Consider the following 18,641-nt stretch of genomic DNA (forward strand, 5'->3'; position numbering starts at 1 on the left):
CAAATATTTGGAAATATGAGCTATATTTGTTTAAAAATGCACCCATTCTGGACAGGGAATGTTAATGAGGAGTCCCCACATGCACATCACCCTGGAGGGTGCTGGTCTCTGTGCTGGGTCATACCACATAGCAGGGGCACCCACCTCTGGTTTGAGTTAATGGCAAAAAGTCACTTGACACTGATAAGGTTCTTACTTTTTGTGGAGAGAAATGTAAGGGATCATGGGGGGGGTCACCCTGTGCACCCTGATTTGGAGGTGGATTTACTGCTCCCACCCCTCGTAGAGGGGGAAGAGCATCATGAGAGCCTGGTGCATGCTCCCAGAGGCTGCTGTCATTGCCATTCCACCCCGTGGCCCACCCTGGGGCTGGCTGACATGCTCCTTGGTGCTTCACCTGCCGTGTTTCTCTGCCCAGGTGATCTTCCGAGCGCTGTCCCCGCCGTACGCCGCGAAGAACCCGTACAGCACGGAGGCGCAGGCGCTGCTGAGGATCACCAACCTGCGTGTGCGGCTGCTGCGGCGGCAGGGATGCCCGTGCCTGCCCGCCGGCCCGGGCCCGCCGCCCCCGCCCGCCCCGCACTTCGCCGTCTACGACTTCATCGTCAAGGGCAGCTGCTTCTGCAACGGCCACGCCGACCACTGCACGCCCGTCGCGGGGTTCAAGCCCGTCAAGGCGGCTGGTGTTTTCCATGTGGTATGTACGTGCGCCCAACAGTGTCTCCCCTGTAGGAAAGCAGGATTTTAAAAATAGTAAAGGACGGTATAGAGTATGGTGTAGGTGCAAGTAAGCGATATTTGACTTGTGGTGCACTGGATTCCAAGAGCAGTGAGTAGAAATGGTCTTTACAAAGGAGGTGGTCTCCGTGTGGGACTGAAGTGCAGAACTTCCTTTGTGTCTTGGTGTGGGACTCTCATCCTTCAAAGGTGCTCCACAGTAATTTATTCATTTCAGGTAAATCTTTAAAAATAATGAAACTGCTGACACCCATCTTTCCCCAAATGCTAACTTGCAATAACACAATATCTAAAGGATAAAATTGCAGGGGGTTTTGGTAACAAAGATGGAGGAGAGTTTCTCTGAAGATATGAGGCATCCTGTGACTACCATTGCTCCTGGAGGATCCAAGGATATTGGGTTGTGTTTTAAATCAAGGGGATAGAGACACATTTTGACTCTCGCTCATGGGCTTTCTATTGCACTTCGAAATACCTTTCTCTGGATAAAACCCCTCTGCTCTGGTTTCAAGGGGATTGCCATCACAAGAGCTCTGAGCTCAAATTCCTAAGGGCCCACCAAGACCTAAACTCCAGGGAAGCAAGAGCCACTAACCCACAGGGCAGGTGATGGGCACAGCAGTGGCCAGCACGTTGGGTGCCTGTGGCGTGGCATGCCTGCACCCAGCTAGTCCAGGGACATCTTGCTGCCCCCAGCACATCTTATCCTTTCTGCTCATCTAGGCTGGCTCTGAAAGCTCTGGAAAGAGCTGGCAGAGGAGCAGCAGGGGAAGACAGAGCAGCCAAACACACCACGCTGAATAATGTTAGAAAGAGAAAAATTGAAAAGAAAAAGAAGGCAGTTAGTCAAGGTAAGGAGTCCAGCTCTTTGGGGAGCTCTCATTTCACTTAAATTACAGCCTCAGACATGAAGCAGACAGGATGTTTCCCTTCTAGCCTTGCAGCATCTTAACGATATACCAGTTTGAAAACATGCAGCGCTGTGATTGATAAGACTGTTTCAAGTAGCACTGCTCTGCTTTCTGCAGATGTCCCCTGAGTGAAGGTCTTTAAAAGGAGCTGTTTGCTCAGGATTATTTTGGTGGGATACAATTGCATGGGAGCGTGCCCTGGAGCACCACTGAGAGTTGTAACAGAGCCTGCAGCCGAACAGGCTTCCAGTACAGCTACAGCCTATGGCAACCACAGTGTGCAGGTAACAGGCAGCGCTGTGGGAAGGAAGCAAGTGCCAAAATCACACTGAAAACAGAGCAAGAAATAGCAACAAACCCCTGCACTGGCCTCGAGGGGGAAATTCAACTCCGGTTATAAATATTTATGTGGCTGAAGTCCCAAAAGTGACTCTTCTACAGTGAGGCTGACTCTTTTTGCTGTGTCATACGGTGTTTTACTTTCACCTCATCCTGCACATCCCGTGAGGGATGTGCCAGTGGAGGGGTGACATAGTCCCAAGGTTTGCAGGGAGGGTCAAGGCATGGTAAAAGCTTTCCTCTCCCAATACCACCTTTCATCTTAGAGCTGGGGCAGTTTTGGCTGAGCCTAGTCTGTGCCAGGCCCCTGTGACATGAGACTACTGCTATTTGGGGACTGGAGTGGCACCTGCCTTGTGCAACCCAGCCTGGGGTTTCCAGTGCATTGTGTCAAGACTGGAAGAGAGAATTATTTCCAAGGTGATAGGAAGGATTCATCACATGTGAAAGAACAGAAAAGGGACAAAAGATTGCCATGTCTATGGTTGTTTAGGTGGTAGAAGTCAGAAAACTTCTGAAAAGAGAGTAGGATTTCAGAGAGGGAGCATTTTTATACATTTCAGCTGAAAAGCTCACAGAAAACATAATTCTGAAGGATTATGACCAGTCATTCGAGAGGGAGATGGAAATGTCCGTGTAGTCTTTATGTAACTCTATCTACCAAGGGTTTTATCAGAACCATCAGTGTAAAACTAAGGACAGCAAAAGCAGGGAAGCAGAGTATCATTTCACAATATGGTTATAAAATCTGGCTCTGTTTTTATGCTTGTGTAGGCAAGAGCGCTCCTGAAGAATATGCTCTAAGTTAGAGAGTTAACATCAAAATTTAAACATGTTTAAGATATTTTAATTAAAAAACCAAAAAACTTTTCCAAAAAATATATATGCAAGTTTTCTTAAACCCCCCCCACTTGTTCTCAGCCTACAGGCAAAATCCTAGCTGCAGCCTTAGTTTCAGTCCCTGCTTGGCCAGCAGAAGATCCAGATGTGATATATTTATTTTTCTCTTGGGCTGATCTGGGCAGTAAGCTGGGGTATCCCAGCAGCACTGGGCACAGCTGCCAGGTCTCAGCCAGATCTCACAAAGCGACCAGAAGCAATTCAGCCACCTTACCCAGAGACGATCTGACAAAAGAGTGTGAGTATGTGAGAGTGCTGGGGGCTGCTGCTCTGGCCAGGAGGGTCAGCTTGGGACACAGGCCCAGCTTGCTGCCATGGGGTTCTTCCCTGTGCATTTTTTTCTTGCGATCTTGGCAAACTGTGTGTTGAGAAGGTGACAGTTTTGAAGGAGGCTGAAGTGAGGATCACCAAAGTCCACTTGGCCATGAGATAATACTTACCTGGGACAACCTCAGGGTATGGGGCTGGGATACAAACAGGGTGGCTTCATGAACAGAGGGGCTCCTTCTGCTCTGGCAGAAGCAGCTCTAGCTTCATTTTCTGGGGTGAGGAAACCTCCATCTGCAATCTGTCTGAGTCAAAGTTCAGTTTTACAGAGTCTGAAAAGAGATTTTTTCCTGTGCCCTCATCACCATCTAGCTGCAAAACCCCATGATGGTCCTCTCCTCCTGGTAATTCCCACACCTACTCTTTCTCCTAAAAGAGAATGAAATTTGTGTAGGAAAACCCTGGTTTTGTTTGAGTGTCAGAAATGCCATGTCAGCCCTTAGGTGAATCCTGAATATAGAGGTGGAACTTCTGCTCTGGCGGAAAGTATATTTCCATGAGCTCCCCAAGAAGGCCTGGCTGCCTAGGATGGCAAGGGCTGCTCCCCATGGGTAGTATGATCCTGTCTGTCCCTTGTTGTACACTTGTGTGCAACAGACAATGGTCAGGTTGATACAGATACACCTTCTCTCTTTCCTACTTCTTCCTAATTTATTCAAAGGGTCTCAGATCTCATCAACAACAGCCCAATGCATAGCCAGGAGAAGATATGCATGTATCTTTTCAAACAGACCTCCCACCATATCATGCTAAGCAGTTGATCACTTTGTGAGCTGTTTCACATGGCAAACCCCAAATACAAGCAAACAAATAAATTCACATATATAGGAGATCCCTCCTGATCTTCAGTGGCCATGAGAAAACTGTTTGTTCTTCTGATCTGTGGCAGAGGAGCTTCTCACCCTTAGCCAGCACCTCTGCACATGGAGCCATTGCACTGCATGCTTGGCCCCTTGCCAGCTAAAGCATCCCCATGGCCTGCCTGCAGCTATGGCAAATGGCATGCAAGAGGAGAGGCAAGCATTGTGCAAGCCTGGGGATAAGTAGGATCTTGCAATTTAGGACTCCAAAGTGGGGAAAGCAAACCCAGAGATACTTCAACTGGGCTGTGCAGTTCTGTCTCAAAGTGAGAGCTGGAGTTCATCCATCTCAGAGACTCCTTGACCTCCTTGTATGCGGGTTCCTGCAAGTTAGCCAGTGATCTCTCCAGACTTCTCCCACAGTTATGACGGTTGGGATCCTGGGTAGACTAAGATACTCGGCTAAAGCACTTCTGTGTGGTTAGGCAGGGTGAATATTCCCCCCTGCTTCCCATGTGGCCAACGCAGTGGCTGTTATAAATTGTTATCATTCTACTGACATCAAAAGATGTTCAAGGTCTTCCAGAGCAATGCTGACAGAAGCCTATTGTACAAGGAATTAAAAAAACCTCACCACACAGCCCCCACACCCTGGACAACAAGCTTTGTATTCTTTCACAAGAACAAGATAGGATATGAGGATTTTCTCATGCATAAATTTGGTTGTCTGGTGCTTTGGGAAAAGAATACCTCCCCATGTGCTGACAGCCACCAGTAGGCATTGGTTCTAAAACTGGCACAGCAGTTTGAGCACAACACAGTTTAAAAGCTATCGTTACAGACTCAGTGTGAATGCTGCCATTTTCCCTTAGGTTAGTATCATGCTCATTTTCCATGAAAGTAAAAAAAAAAAAAAAAAGAGAGAAGATAATACAGTTTTAGCAGTTCCAAAAAGGAAATTCTATTAAAAGCAGTTGCCCCTCCCAGCTATTTAGACTGTTTAGGCTATCAAGTCCTTGGGACATTGATTTTCTTTTAGTGTGTCTTTGTGTTGGACTCCATATAGTGGGTGAGTTCTTACAATAAAAATCAATTCATAACAGGTGACTGAAAGCATTTTTCCCCCAGTGCAGCATTCTTTAGCACTGTCCAACACTTTGGAACATGATAAATATGGGGAAAAGGATTTTATGGGATTCAACTAGAGAAAAAGCCCTATGTATTTGCAATCTGAAAGGAAGCGCTGCAAGGTTATAATTTGGCAACAAAAGGCTCTGGAAGGAAGCATGCCCTAGCAACTGTCTTTGTATAGAGAAATCAGTCGCTCGTTTATCTTACAGAAGGCAACTTTTGTAACACTGTTTGCATTGTGCCTTCTAGCGACTGACGTTGTGACAGGGCTGTCAAGCTAAGAAGGGGAACAGTGTGAAAGTGAACTGGGATATAAAGACCCCATGACAAAATGAAAAATGTTATAAGAAGGCCTTGCTGCTTAAATGAGTCAGGAGCCGTGTGAATGCTTAAAGGAGTGAGACATACTGGGAATTGTGTTTGTGTACTTAGTGATGCTCCATAATGACCCCAGTGGGTACGCCTTGCAGCTAACTATAAGTTGAGGTGAATGAAGAGGGAAGAAAATATGTGCTCTTTCCCCTGTCAATGCACAGGGACCTGCCTTCAGAAAGGTGCTGAGATGCTGGAGAAATCCTGAAGGCCAGGTACGTCGTTTCCCCAGGCTACCTTGTGTCCCAGCAGAGCTGCTGGGCTGGTTTCTCGGCCCCGTCTCCCAGCTGCTCTATGGCATGACGGTATTTGCATGGCAGACCAGTCTTGCAAGTAGCCCTCCTACAGCTCTTGCAGACATTAATTTTGCCCAGTGTAGGCAGTGTGTTGGCTGTTTTTCACCTGCTGCCACTTCTCCTTGTATTACCCCTTCATGTCGTATCTTTCTCGTATTTCTAGCTCTCATAGTATTTCTTTATAACTAAAAAAAATACATGTCTGCCTATGGGCTGCAAGAAAGGGCTTGCTAGTATCCACCTTTTTTATTGTTTCCAATGCATAAAAATGTTCGCTGTCATGATGGAGTTATGCAAAAGAAAGAAGATATTTTCTTCAGTGGGATAAAGCTAGGTTGGAGAAACGTTTTAAAGCAGAGCTGGTTTGGGTTGTAGTCATTGTAATGCTATTCTAAGAGAAGAAATACATCAGCCTAAGGCAAGGTTTTTGAATCACCTAGGTTTGACTTTTCATTAGGCTTCTGTGAAAAAGGAATATGGAAGGAAAAGAAGGTACTAACGAAGTGGTTGCACTGAGAAGGAGGCTGTTAAAGACTGTTTTTCTCTGCCCCCTCGGTTTGACTGCCCATTTACTTGTTTAGCTTCTTTGTTAGGGGGTCTGCACCCCACGCTCTGCCTGGCTGAGAGGGACTGGGGCCACCATGAGACCTGAGGGGACATTGGAGAGGCAAGGTTTCCTCAGCCCGTTTAAGTAGCAGTGCTGTAAAGGCACAGCACCATCGGAACTGGGAAATCTGCTACCTTATCCAAAGCTTACTCCCAAAGATTGGGTCTGGGTAGCTGCTTCTGATACAGAAGTGGGGTCAGCCAGGCCATTGCATCCCATGCCTCTGCAGGTGTTCACCCAACAGGAATCCCCCTGAGATTACGAGTCCCCAGCCCTGCAGCAAGCAGGGCACACAGGTTTGCAACGTGTGCACTGCAGGCTGGGCTACTGAGCAACTGTGCTAGGCCCTGCCCAGGTAAGCAGGGGGCATGTGGGATCCACAGTGGCATCAGCCCTTGGGAGGGGGCAGCTGGTGGAGGCTGGTTGTGATAAACCCTGAGGAAAGGGAACTGCACAGCAGCACCCTTATGATAAGAATGGGGAACATGTTCCTCCTGGCCCCCCTGGACAGCACCCACTGAGTCAGGCAGGAGTCCAGGACTACAGGGCCTCTGTGCTGGTCCTGTGCTTGCCTTTACACAGGTGTCAGAATGGTGCTATTCTCTTATTTTTTAAGCTTTCCAGCCAGACCATTTGCTTCCTTTCACCCAAGTGCATGGCCCCTTTATAAGCAATCAATACCAAGAGTGTCATGCCATGCTCTGCCTCTGAGTCTATCTAGATAAACACCAGCTGGCTTGATTTGCATCATCTCCAGCTTGGCTCTTTTGCAGCTCTCCTTGCCACAGCATGAGAGACCACAAGCCTTTCACTGCTGCAACAGTTTTTTAATTGTATACAACCTCTTTCCTTAGAGTTCACAAACAGATTAATATTAGCATCTTGGTGCATAGCTAGTCAGTGGTTTACTTATTAGCTCTGCATGTCAAATTAATGGTGGCACAGCAGATTATTGGGATAGCCATCCTATTCTGTTTTATTTTCACCCACCTTCCTTTATTCCAGCAATGCAGCATGCTCTATTATACAGTACTTGGGCTTTCAGAAAGTCAAAGCTCTTTGGAACCATGAATGCTCCTTGGTGAGGCATTTTGCTTTGCTCTCTGCTGGTGTCTTGGGATGCTTAATTCTTTGAGGATTTCTGGGGTGCTGCTGAGTTTCAGATGAGTTTTTGGATTGTTAATGCTGAGCAGCCTCTGGATGATTGATTGGGTCCCCACTGATTCTTGGTGTGGCTTTGGCAAGGAACAAGCTGAATTTGGAGGGTGAAGCTACAGGCTGTGGGCACAGAAAGGGGGAGCACACATCCCCACAGTAATCCCAGGTGTCCTCATGTCTGAGACAATTTCTGTTTGCAATTCTCTAATTTCCTTCTCACTTTGGCATCATGATTGCAAAAGCCCACAGGACCCCTGGTTTTGACCCTGGCACCCTCTGATTCCTTCTGGTCACCTTCCCCTCCGGATCATGTATGTCCTGGGTCTGGTAGGTCCCTCTGCCCTTACAGCTGGGACACTCCTGCGAGGAAGGATTTCTGGAGGATGTCTCTGGCCACAGATGTGGTTCAGGCTAGTACAACATGTCTAGCCCTAACCACTCAGTGGCCAAAAGGGTTTGCAAGAAGCTCCTACCAAAAGTGTCATCAAAGAGTTAGGACACCACCAAAACCACCAGAAGGTGACCAGTACAGCTTTAGTCATCTTCTGTTTCCATGCAGGTGTGTATGTCTGTAAATGTGTGCGAAGAGATTCTGTAACATTAGTTTGAGTGTGGACCTTGCCTAAAAAATATGAGAGACAGATATTTATTGATGAATGGTAATTTAGGAAAGGGAGGTATCTGAGAGTGTGAAGAACATTTTGTTGGTGGTAGCAAAAATGAAAATATGAAAACACAAGACACACTTTGAGAACTAAATATACCCTTTGCAAATTTGATGGATTTTTTTCTGTATTTACTTCTCATTCTTTTCAAACATTAGCACACATTTAAGCTTATATCAATACGGTAAACCAGACAGACCAAGCAGTATCTGCAGTGAGACCAGCTAATATCTGTGATGAGGCCAGATAGCACAGAAAACAATGTTAGCTTAGTATTTTCACTTTAGCTTAGATGCTTATGCATTCTGACTCCATCTGTACCTATCCACTGCTTACAAAGCCCAGTTGCTGTTCTGTATTTTTTTTATGATCTAACATTTTAATAGGGCAGGAATGAATTCAAGAAGTTTTTGGAAGATCTTGCTATTTTTATTTCTGCTTAAAAGTCTTGAAAGGACTTTCCAGGTCAGTTTTGAAATTTTATCTCTACTGGTTACATTTGACTCCTGCAGCTGAAATCTATTCATTACACATTAATAAATCAGAAAGTCATCATTAGCCAGGAGCGTGTGTGGTGTGTGTGTGCACCTAGGTAACAAGCAGGAGCTGTTTACAACATGTTCAAGGTCCTCTTCTGTTTTGTTTACTGTTCAGGCTTTTCACAGGAATGTTTTTGTGGCAGCCTCGGCAGCAAGTCATGCAGTTAGGAACAGCACACTTGTAAAACCACAAGTTAAACTGTGTGGAAGGCAGCATTTTCCAGTAGCAGTTAAAGCCATGCCCCAGCTGCAGCTGGATCAGCAGGCACCCCAAGCACCCTGTGTTCCTGTCGATGCCAAAAGCACTGGCAGCTGGTGCAGCTCCGTTGGTTTTATGGCCAGCTTGTGGCGTGAGCACAGGGCCAGGCTGGCAGGGCAGACTGAGACCTCAGCTTGATCATGAGCAGCAGGAAAGGCCAAATCACATATGTAAAAGCAAAATGTGAGCAGAGTAAAGCTGCAAGCACAGGCACATATCAAAATAGCTACAGTAGGTAGCTACCTGTCATGCTCCATGGGAAAAGGCAGGGCCTTCAGCCTTGCCAGCAGAGCCATGCTGCTGCAGAGCTTGATCTTTTTGCATCCAGGCACTGCCGGGCTGCTCGTGCCCTCTGGCTACATCCTGTTTTCTTTGCAATTGCCAACAGGGTGAGTGGTGCCAGCAACTGACAGGACAGCTGGCACCAAGTGTGCTGTGCTGGCTTTTCATCTCCAATTACCCCCTTACACCGGGCAGTCTAGCTATTAAATTATCTGTCATGAACATGTCCGAGTATAGTCAGCCGCAGCCCTTGTGCTATCCTTGATTCTTCCTTTGTGGGGCAAAAATTCTGCCTAGGATGAGTAGATATTTATGTTTCAGGGGGTTCATTTTCTTTTCTCACATACTTATTTGTGCTGGAGATAGCTGGGCACACAGAGCTGGGTGCTGAAATTGTAGGTGCTATTTCTGCAGTACTGCAAAGGTGTGTTCATGTTTATGAGAGAGAAAAAGAGAAAGGTTTTACAGTGTTCCCCAAGGATGCTTTGAATCCTGGCATTTTTTTAACCTCTCCTGGAAATTCATGCTGCATCTGGAAACTGCTAAAGACCCTTTTAGATCTCAAAAAAAGAAAAAAAAAGGTATGATTATACAAAACCATGACATGCAGATGTACACATACTAACCTAACTGAAAGTAACTACAGAGTTATTTGCCCGTGGCTGAACTGGGCACCATGCTATATCCCTCCTTCTAGTCAATGCAATAGCATGTAGCTGGTGTGCTATTTCCTGTGTGTGGGCACCGCTGGTGCCCCGGAGACTCTGGCCTGTGCTGTGGGTGATCCTTGCTCTCTTTCCCCTACCAGGTGCATGGGAAATGCATGTGCAAGCACAACACGGCGGGCCCCCACTGCCAGCACTGCGCCCCGCTCTACAACGACCGGCCCTGGCAGGCTGCCGACGGCAGGACCGGAGCCCCCAGGGAGTGTCAGTGTAAGTGGCCAGTCAGGAGCGGGGTCTCCAGACCCTCTGCACAGTGAAATGCTTCCTCCATGTGTGCTTTCTCCCATGTGAACAAGAGGCAGCACATCCTGAGGTGGGGGGAAGGCGCTTTCCAAGCAGCCCAGTGAGTGAAGAGCCACTGCCACGTCCCTGCCCAGCACCCACCACATGTTTGTGTGGCAGGACAGCCCTGTTTGCACAGCCCCTCACTGGGAAAGCCTCACAAGACCATGATCTCTGTTGGTTTTGCCTTTCTCTGGGACCCAAGTGCATCTCCTGGGGATAAGGTCTGCTGCTATGGGCAGACTGCAGCCTGCCAGGGTACCTTGGCCAGACTTGTCCTCTCCATGGACACCACTAACAAACATGTTTGCAGGAGGTAAGATTTTCTACTGCTAGATGTGGGCTCTGCTCACCCCTGGGCACTGAGGGCAGAAGGATCCATGAGCTCTGGAGGTTTGGAGATCAGTTCTGCAGTGCCAGGGAGGATGCTTAGGGTGAGTGCTGGAAGCAGGGGAATGCAGAGGTCATGGGTGCATCTGCTTCAGTAAGAGCAGCAGTCTAGCCAGAAGGGCACTGAGGACTAGCCACACCACCCAGGAGGGTTTGCAGGCCTGCTGAGTGCCGTCCTGCCCTGGCTACAATGCTATCCATCCATAAACTACCGTCAGCCTGCCTATGCTGAGGGAATGACAATGAATTCCTACTTACACCAGCAACATTTGATGAGCAGGGATTGACATAGATCTCACTTGACCTCTGACTTCATGTAGGCATGCAGACATCCTCCACAGCCAGCACAGGGTAAGAAGGATGCTTATCCTCGTTCACACACCGCTCCTCCACCTGCCTTTTTCCTCCAGCAGCTGCAGAGAACATCCTGACAGCACCCTCATGGCAGATGTTGTATAGGGCAGTACCGATTTCTAAAGCTGGGAGGGAAGGATCCTTCCTCAGCAGGACCAGTGAATGTGGGTCTCTCTGTTCTGGCATGACCACCTGTGGCTGTTCTTGTACTGGAAAACCTATATTGGAAATAAAGAGTTAAAGAAAATACTTTTTCTTAAATGTTATCTCCAGAGGTTGGGAAGTGCAGATGGAAATGCAGTGATACTTCATGCATTCGAATGAATTACAGGTTCATAGGTCGAGTCGCCATTCCAAAACGTGGTTTGGGTTTTGTGTCTCTTTTCTATAAATCAGTATCTTTCACTGCCTTAATGAGCCTTTCTGTTCCCTTTGGCTTCCCCTCAGCATGCAAGTGTAACGGGCATGCCGACACTTGTCATTTTGACATGGATGCGTGGCTGGCGTCAGGCAACCGCAGCGGCGGCGTCTGCGACAACTGTCAGCACAACACGGAAGGGCAGCACTGCCAGCGCTGCAAGCTGGGCTTCTACCGCGACCTCAGGAAGCCTTTCTCCGCCCCAGACACCTGCAAACGTGAGTCAGTGGCCTTGTACTAGTGAAGGGCTTCTCAAGTGGGAAAGTGGCAAATGAAAGGTGAGATCTTCTTGCTACTCCTTGGAGCAATCTTCTTGCTTCAGTGAAGGACAGGGATCTCCCTGAATCCTCTTTGTGATACCACTTGCAAAAAAGTGGTGATATTTGCAGGGTGAAAGTCTGCAGATGTTGTTGACAAATCTGTCCCAAGGATCCCTGTAGCCTGCGGGCAGGGGAAGAGAGATGATTCATTTACTTTCCCTATTGCTATTTTTGGAGAAGAAAAGCTGCATCTTGTTTTCATGTTCTCCTTGTTTGGCGATTGTCGCAAGCTCAGAATCAGGACCCTCAGCCAGCAGGGGTGAAGCCGATAAATAGCATCACCCACCAGTTTGTGTGCGCAGCAGCAGCAGGTGGGCATGGAGGGACAGACAGCAACACCAGCTAAGTGATATTCCAGAAGGTGGAACCCTGAGGAGGCAAAACTAAAAGCAATGATTCAGGCGCATGTGAAATTAAATCTTTCCCGAGCAAAGAAGCAATCCAAAAGCGACACTCCCCAGAGACCACTGTGAGGCTGGTGGCTCACCATGGGGGACTCCGGATCCCCGAATTATATACTTTATATGAGAACTTTATACTGGTCAGCTAAATATGGGGTGCAGGCACGGCCTCCTTGCTGTGCCTACACCTGCCCACCAGCTTCACCACATTTCTCCTCACTGACTCACTTACTATGAGGGTCACCTTCACAAGTGACAGAAAGAAATCCCACTGACACCCTGCCTGTGTCTTTTGAGGAGACACTGAGCACATCTCTGGCCTCTCAAGAAGTACCTGGATGTAAAGGAAGAGGGAACCCTCCTGCAGTGGGGAGCTTCACCCCAGACTGGGAGGATGTGTGAGGTTTCAGTTTGTTCATTGAGGTCTGGTGGGGAGCAGCTGCTTTTGTCCTGCTCCCTTGCTGCATATTATCCTCATGAGATTCCCAGCAGCCCCACCAGTCTGTTGCAGAGTCCTCCTCCTCTCCACCTTTCACTCATTACAAGGAGGGGCAACAACAGCTGAACTGCCTGTTTTACAACCCTAGCTCTCTTTATGGAGACGGAATTGACCACAGTTCTCCATTGCTTGTGTAAATAATTACTTCACTCCTGTAGTATGTACACAATATTTTTTTTAAACAGTGAATTTAATGACTTTAAAAAGTTTCATTACCTACTTGTGTACATCTAAGTCTCCTCTGTAACATCAGATACTTTCCCTCCTTAATTATTGCCAGAACTTAGGCAATGAGCTTTTGTTTTGGGGTCTCATTAGGAAAAAAACAGGCTTAAGTCTTGCATTTAGACCCAAAGCAGAGGCTATATGTTTTGTTCTAACTCATTGATTCATCCTGGCTGATTAAAAAAAGAACGAATAGTATTAATTGACTACTGGTAGATAATGCAGGACGGAAGACTGAAATAAATGCTACGTGGGACCCTCAAGCTCTGAAACATCATTGTACTGTGGTTACCTTTGCTAGGGTTGTAATTCCTGATATTGTTTACATGCCATCTCCCATCAGGGAAGACTATGCACTTCTCTGAGGCCACTGAAGACAAGCAAAGCTTTGGCACTCAGTTGAGTGTGGTTTTCTGGACACCTAAAAACACCACCCTTCACCCTGGAAGCAGTAAAAGTGGCCTCTATCTCCTCTGTCACTTCATTTCAGCCCATTGAGGGGGTGGAATTCATGAGGGACTCATTGTAGGTTTCTGCCAGAATGCCCTGTCCATAATCTGTGGCTGTTTGCAGGGTCCAAGAGGAAGTCAAGTGGCACCTCCTGGGCTGGCCAGCACAGAGGTTCCTTCCTTGCAAAGCCAGATAGAAACAAGAGCTCTCCAGACATATTGCTGCAAAGCAGCCCCAGCTCGAAGGGAACGCTGCCAGCCTTGTGCACGTGCCTGTGTGCAAGTTAGACCATTGCTAATGAAGTCAGGCAGTACATCCCATCATTAACTATGTGTTAGCCAGATTCCAGGGTTCTTGATTAAAAAGTTTCTCCCTGCCTTTATGAGCCAGAGGAAGTCGTGGATATTAGATGATTAATGGGTATTTTTGTTGACATATGCCAGTGCTTGTTTCTCTTGGCTTTCTGCATGCATCTCTGAATTACTGGCCCATGGCATTCTGCTTTCCACATTAAAAAAAAAAAAAAAAAAAAAAAAAAAAAAAAAAAAAAAAAAAAAAAAGTGTGCCTCCATCACTCTTTAATGCAATAATCCAGCTTTATGGATCATTAGATATTAACTAACTCTGGTATTTAAAGCCAAAGATAACATATATTTAACAAGAACTGTAAGATATTCTTGAGTATAGTGAGAAAGAATTTACATTTATTTACCTTCTGCATTAAGTACATCCACTTCATCACTCTTTTTTTTTTCTGCATTTATGAATTGCAGAGCATGATACTCCCTCAAGTATCTGAAGAAGCCAACTTTTCCTACCACAAACTGAATTCCACAAATATAGGGATTATCTGAATGCTTTCTTTTCAGAGACCCTGTTACTGCAAACTCCCCGATGATTTCTCTGTGGGCTTTTCAAACCCTCACAAATACATTCCTCCCTAAGACCCCTTCACCTCCTCATTTCTGGTCTCCTGCTGCTGGGAATGCTCCATGCACCCAGGGACCCAGCACCTCAAGGGGGAGATGGCAGCTGCAGGGCCGTAGAAAATGACTAATGACTAATGACTGTTAAATTAAATTATATAAGATCAATTATAGCCTATGCCTGGAACATTTCCAAGGACCATGCCATGGTCTCAATAACAAGGGACATGCATGGAGCCCTATTATTCTTTCTTGGGAAGGCCATGGCATCGCCTGCTTGTTTCTGGCTCAAGACACCATTATTGTTCAACCACTGAAAATTTAAAAATACCTAGGTCAAAATAAATAAAGGAGTTGTTAAACCATAATCTTTAAGGATACTTTAAAGATTCTTTTAGGCAAAGAGTGTATATATTTGCTCAGGAGTAGGTGTGTACCTGATAAAATGAAACATTCTGATGTTTAAAACACCAATCTGATGACTCTTTCCCCCCGTCATACCTATGAGTCCTTTCCTTTCCATCCTCATGAGTTTTTAAGCCTCGGCTACAGTACAGTTGCAGACAATAAAATCGAGTTTTATAATTGCCAAGTTTATTTTGCTTTTCAACTGTAGGGTTTTGAGGGTAAATATTTGTCATTTCCAAAGGTTAGCTGGCAGCTGAGAAAACCACAACAGTATCAGCAATCCAGGGCAAGGAAATCCAGTTCTGCTGGCATCCCACTCACTGATTTTTCCTTCCAATCAGCACATGCAATTCCTGGACATGCAGCTGTTAATTCAAATGTGCATGGAAGTCACATGCAGAATACTGCTATGTGGTACTGGCTGGTAAATTGGTAATTGTAGCGATGCTGCTTACAAATCAAAAAGAAAACAAAAGGATCCAGCTTGTGGAAGGTTTCCCTTGATCCAAGGCTGGGCCCCAGCCATTCCTTGTCTTGCAGGAGCTCCCTTGGCTGTGGAGACTTCCAGCCTCTCTGGTGGAGTGGCCACGGCACATGAGATAGGCACTATGGAGCAGCCTCACACTGAGAGTCTTACACTCTGCACCTGTGTGTCCACAGTGAAATGCCATCCAACACTGTCTGTAGCTACTTTTTCTGCTGCTCAGCTGCTCCTCTCACCTTCCTGGATGTGAGTCTCCTACTACCTGTGCTACAGTGAGGTGCAGATTGTGTGGAAGGAGGAAAATGGGGTCTAAAACCAACGCAGCACAACTGCCCAAGAGGGACCCACAGCTCCAGCTTTCAAACTTTGTATAACCAGTCCTGCAATGTTTTCCTCCCTGCCCTTGCCATAATATGGAAGCACTCCATCCTTTTTCCATGCATTTCTTTCAAATGTGGTATAACATGCTCACAATTTGAGCTCTAGAGTCTCATTTCTGTTCTTGGTGTATTGCATTGGGCTTCACTTTATGTCTGCATTGCTCAGCAAGTTCCCACTGCAGCCCATTGCAAACATTTACTGTATTGAAAATTTGGCCCCCAAACCATCCAGATTAATGCCCTTTAGTGTCATCTTGAGCCTTCACCCAAGATCCAAGAGCAAAACCCTTTGATTTGCCAGCCACCATTGGAAAGCGGATTGACACCTTGGTGGCTCATTGAGGAGCAGCCGGGAAGGATGGGATCCCTGGATGTGGATATGCAGGCCTGTTAGAAATTACCAGCCCTTACAAAACATCTCTTTGTGGCTTTTATTAAAAAGTATAGCCAACTACATTCTCATTTTTAGTTGTCTTTAATTGCCTATGAGTTTGCTCTTTTTCATAACAGCTTTTGTAATTTAATATTCTTACTTCACCGTAGTGTTGCCAATGATGTTAAATTTCATATTAGAAAAGAAAAGTGTATAAAAGAATTGTCTGAAACATAAAAGCTCTGACCTCAGTGGGGTTGTATGTAAAATTCAGCTGAAACCTGACCAAAACAGGACCAAATCTTTGGCTGAGCAGTGGGTTTATCTTGTTAACTGAAGGGGAATAGAAGAGCCTGAAGTGCCTGATATTTCCCCTGAAGGGCCTGAGGAATGCCAGAAATACCCTCCTCATCTAGTAGAAAAAAAGAGCATTTGGTTGTATGTATCAGGTGTAAAACACTTCACAGACTTCAGGAGAAAGGTATGCAAGTCTCAGTGCACCCTGTTGAAAACTATGCTATTAAAGGTACCAGAGTTCACTGCCTGCAGCTACTTACACAGTTTGTGGAGAGGCTTTCTAATCTTTTAATTTTATATAATTATATTTGTTTGCGAGTGGAAAGGGTGGGGAAAATTTGGGGATTACTTTGGCAAAGATGTTAGAATCATAATCGCCTCTAAGTTAACTGCCAATATTAATCTATCCTTTAATATTTTGAAACTATACTCCAGATATGTCAGATTCCTGAAACCACAAGAATGTTGTCAGAGCAAAATTAAATGTATGTGTGCAGCAATAAGTATTTTAAGAGAAAGAAATATGTTGCCTGTAGTGGCTTTCCTGCTCTGTTGCATTCACAGTTGCAAAATAGAATGGTTGGTGTTAGAATTTAGTGAAAATATTCCCTACACACATAATTTTTGCAGGAAACTCAATTTTATGTAAATGAAGCTTTGGGCAAAGGTCTTTCAGCAGGGAATGTTTTGCCATAGTGTGTAAGGCTGACTGTACCATGTCCTGGTCAGAGAACCAAACCCTGAGGTGAGAAGAGCACAAGTTACCCAGTTACCGGTCCTGTTGGCCACAGCATCGCCTGCTGACCTCGCCACATGGTCAGAGGTTTGGCTTGTGCTTTTGGTAACTGTACTTCTGTTCTTTGAAAACATTAGCATCTTTGAGGGAAAGTGGCCTTGTAACAGACATAAATTATGTTTATGTTAAAAAAAACAACCCCTAAGCAGTAGGTAAGGAAAACTTCACACCACCTTTATGCCCTTTATTTTAAGCCATCCTTTCTGAGAACCCAGTATGTCCCAGCACACTTCTAGTGCATTGTTCTGGTGCAAGGGGCTGTGATGGAGAAAAGAGAGCAGCTGGCATTTCTGATGTGCACTCTGCAAACCCGTGTCCTGGAGAATATGCAAAAGCCTGTCTCTGAGCTGTCAGTTTCCTCATTCTTTTTTCCTAATGTTTTTAATTGATGGTTTTAAAAATCAGACTGAGACAGAGGGGTACATTTTGCTCAGCCTTCACTTTAATTAAAATGACTGTTCTGAGGGGGTTTTTAACCTCCTGGATCCAAGACAGTTGTTATTACTTTGAAAAGCAATTATGTTCTGATTCATTTTTTGCAATGAAGCACCCGCAGCTGCTCACATCACAGTGAGGCAGGCACATCCCTGGGTACTTGGCCGGATTAGACTCCAGATGCAGCAAGGAAAGTAATGAAGGCCTGTTTGGCAAAACATAACACAACACCAGGGTAGGTTGACTAATTAAAAACTAAAAAACTCACAAAAGATTAAATTCTACAGATTCCAAAGGGAGACTCTGCTCAGATTTGTATATGTGAGGGATAAAAAAGTCTTGTATTTATATTCCTCTGGTTAGTTTATATGAAGTGCCAAGTGTGTGGTGTATTCAGAATCATACCTAGCTTTTATGAAATTACAAGATGTAAGAAGCCACTTACAGGAAGATTACAGGAAAGAGTCAGTGACTGCTGTCCTGGGATGAGAGACTGACTTCTTGTCTGGTTGCATCCCTTTGCTGAGCGAGCACAGCTAAAGCTTCATCACCAAGATTAGCGGAAAATTATTCTAACAGCTTCATTCAGAATAATTCTGCTGATGAATAATTCTAAACAAGGAAGTAGGAAATAAATGCCAGAAGAGGCTGTTCTTTATGGTGAATCTTGAGTTAGAAATATCTAACAGGAGGGGCAGGGCAGGATGTGGAGAGAACTCAACCCCTTTGTTTTTGGTTCCTGAATCATTTGGACAGGCTGTTCCCATGGCTTAATTTTCTATCCCACACACACATGCCCAGGAACCCCAGAGGTGTCCCTAGGCAGAGAGGCAGTCTTTTTCCTGCCTTTGTGATGCAGAGGTTGTGCACTCACAGATGCTGTGTCCCTCACCGTGTCCTTGCCCTGCAGCTTGCTCCTGCCACCCCGTGGGATCGGCCGTGCTCCCCCTGGGCCCCAGCACCTTCTGTGACCCCAGCACCGGCGACTGTCCCTGCAAGCCCGGCGTGGCAGGGCCGCGCTGTGACCACTGCCTCCCCGGCTACTGGGGCTTCGGCGCCTACGGCTGCCGCCCCTGCGACTGTGCCCGCAGCTGCGACCCCCACACCGGGGACTGCCACAGCAGCAGGTGAGCCGGGGCTCTCACCACCCCTCC

The 18,641-nt window shown here is 46.2% G+C and overlaps 1 protein-coding gene across 2 annotated transcripts in view; it reads left to right on the forward strand.

Moving 5' to 3' along the window:
• Positions 1-18,641, forward strand: part of NTN4 (netrin 4) — a 48,618-nt gene that overhangs the window by 20,845 nt on the left and 9,132 nt on the right. For both annotated transcript variants that reach the window (XM_063396292.1, XM_063396293.1), the window contains exons 3-6: positions 419-697; positions 10,133-10,259; positions 11,523-11,711; positions 18,398-18,614. In XM_063396292.1, the coding sequence (XP_063252362.1) occupies positions 419-697; positions 10,133-10,259; positions 11,523-11,711; positions 18,398-18,614 (812 nt within the window). The remainder of the gene's footprint in view (positions 1-418; positions 698-10,132; positions 10,260-11,522; positions 11,712-18,397; positions 18,615-18,641) is intronic.

Source organism: Prinia subflava, chromosome 4 (assembly GCF_021018805.1).
Source record: "Prinia subflava isolate CZ2003 ecotype Zambia chromosome 4, Cam_Psub_1.2, whole genome shotgun sequence".
Taxonomy (NCBI): Eukaryota; Metazoa; Chordata; class Aves; order Passeriformes; family Cisticolidae; genus Prinia; species Prinia subflava.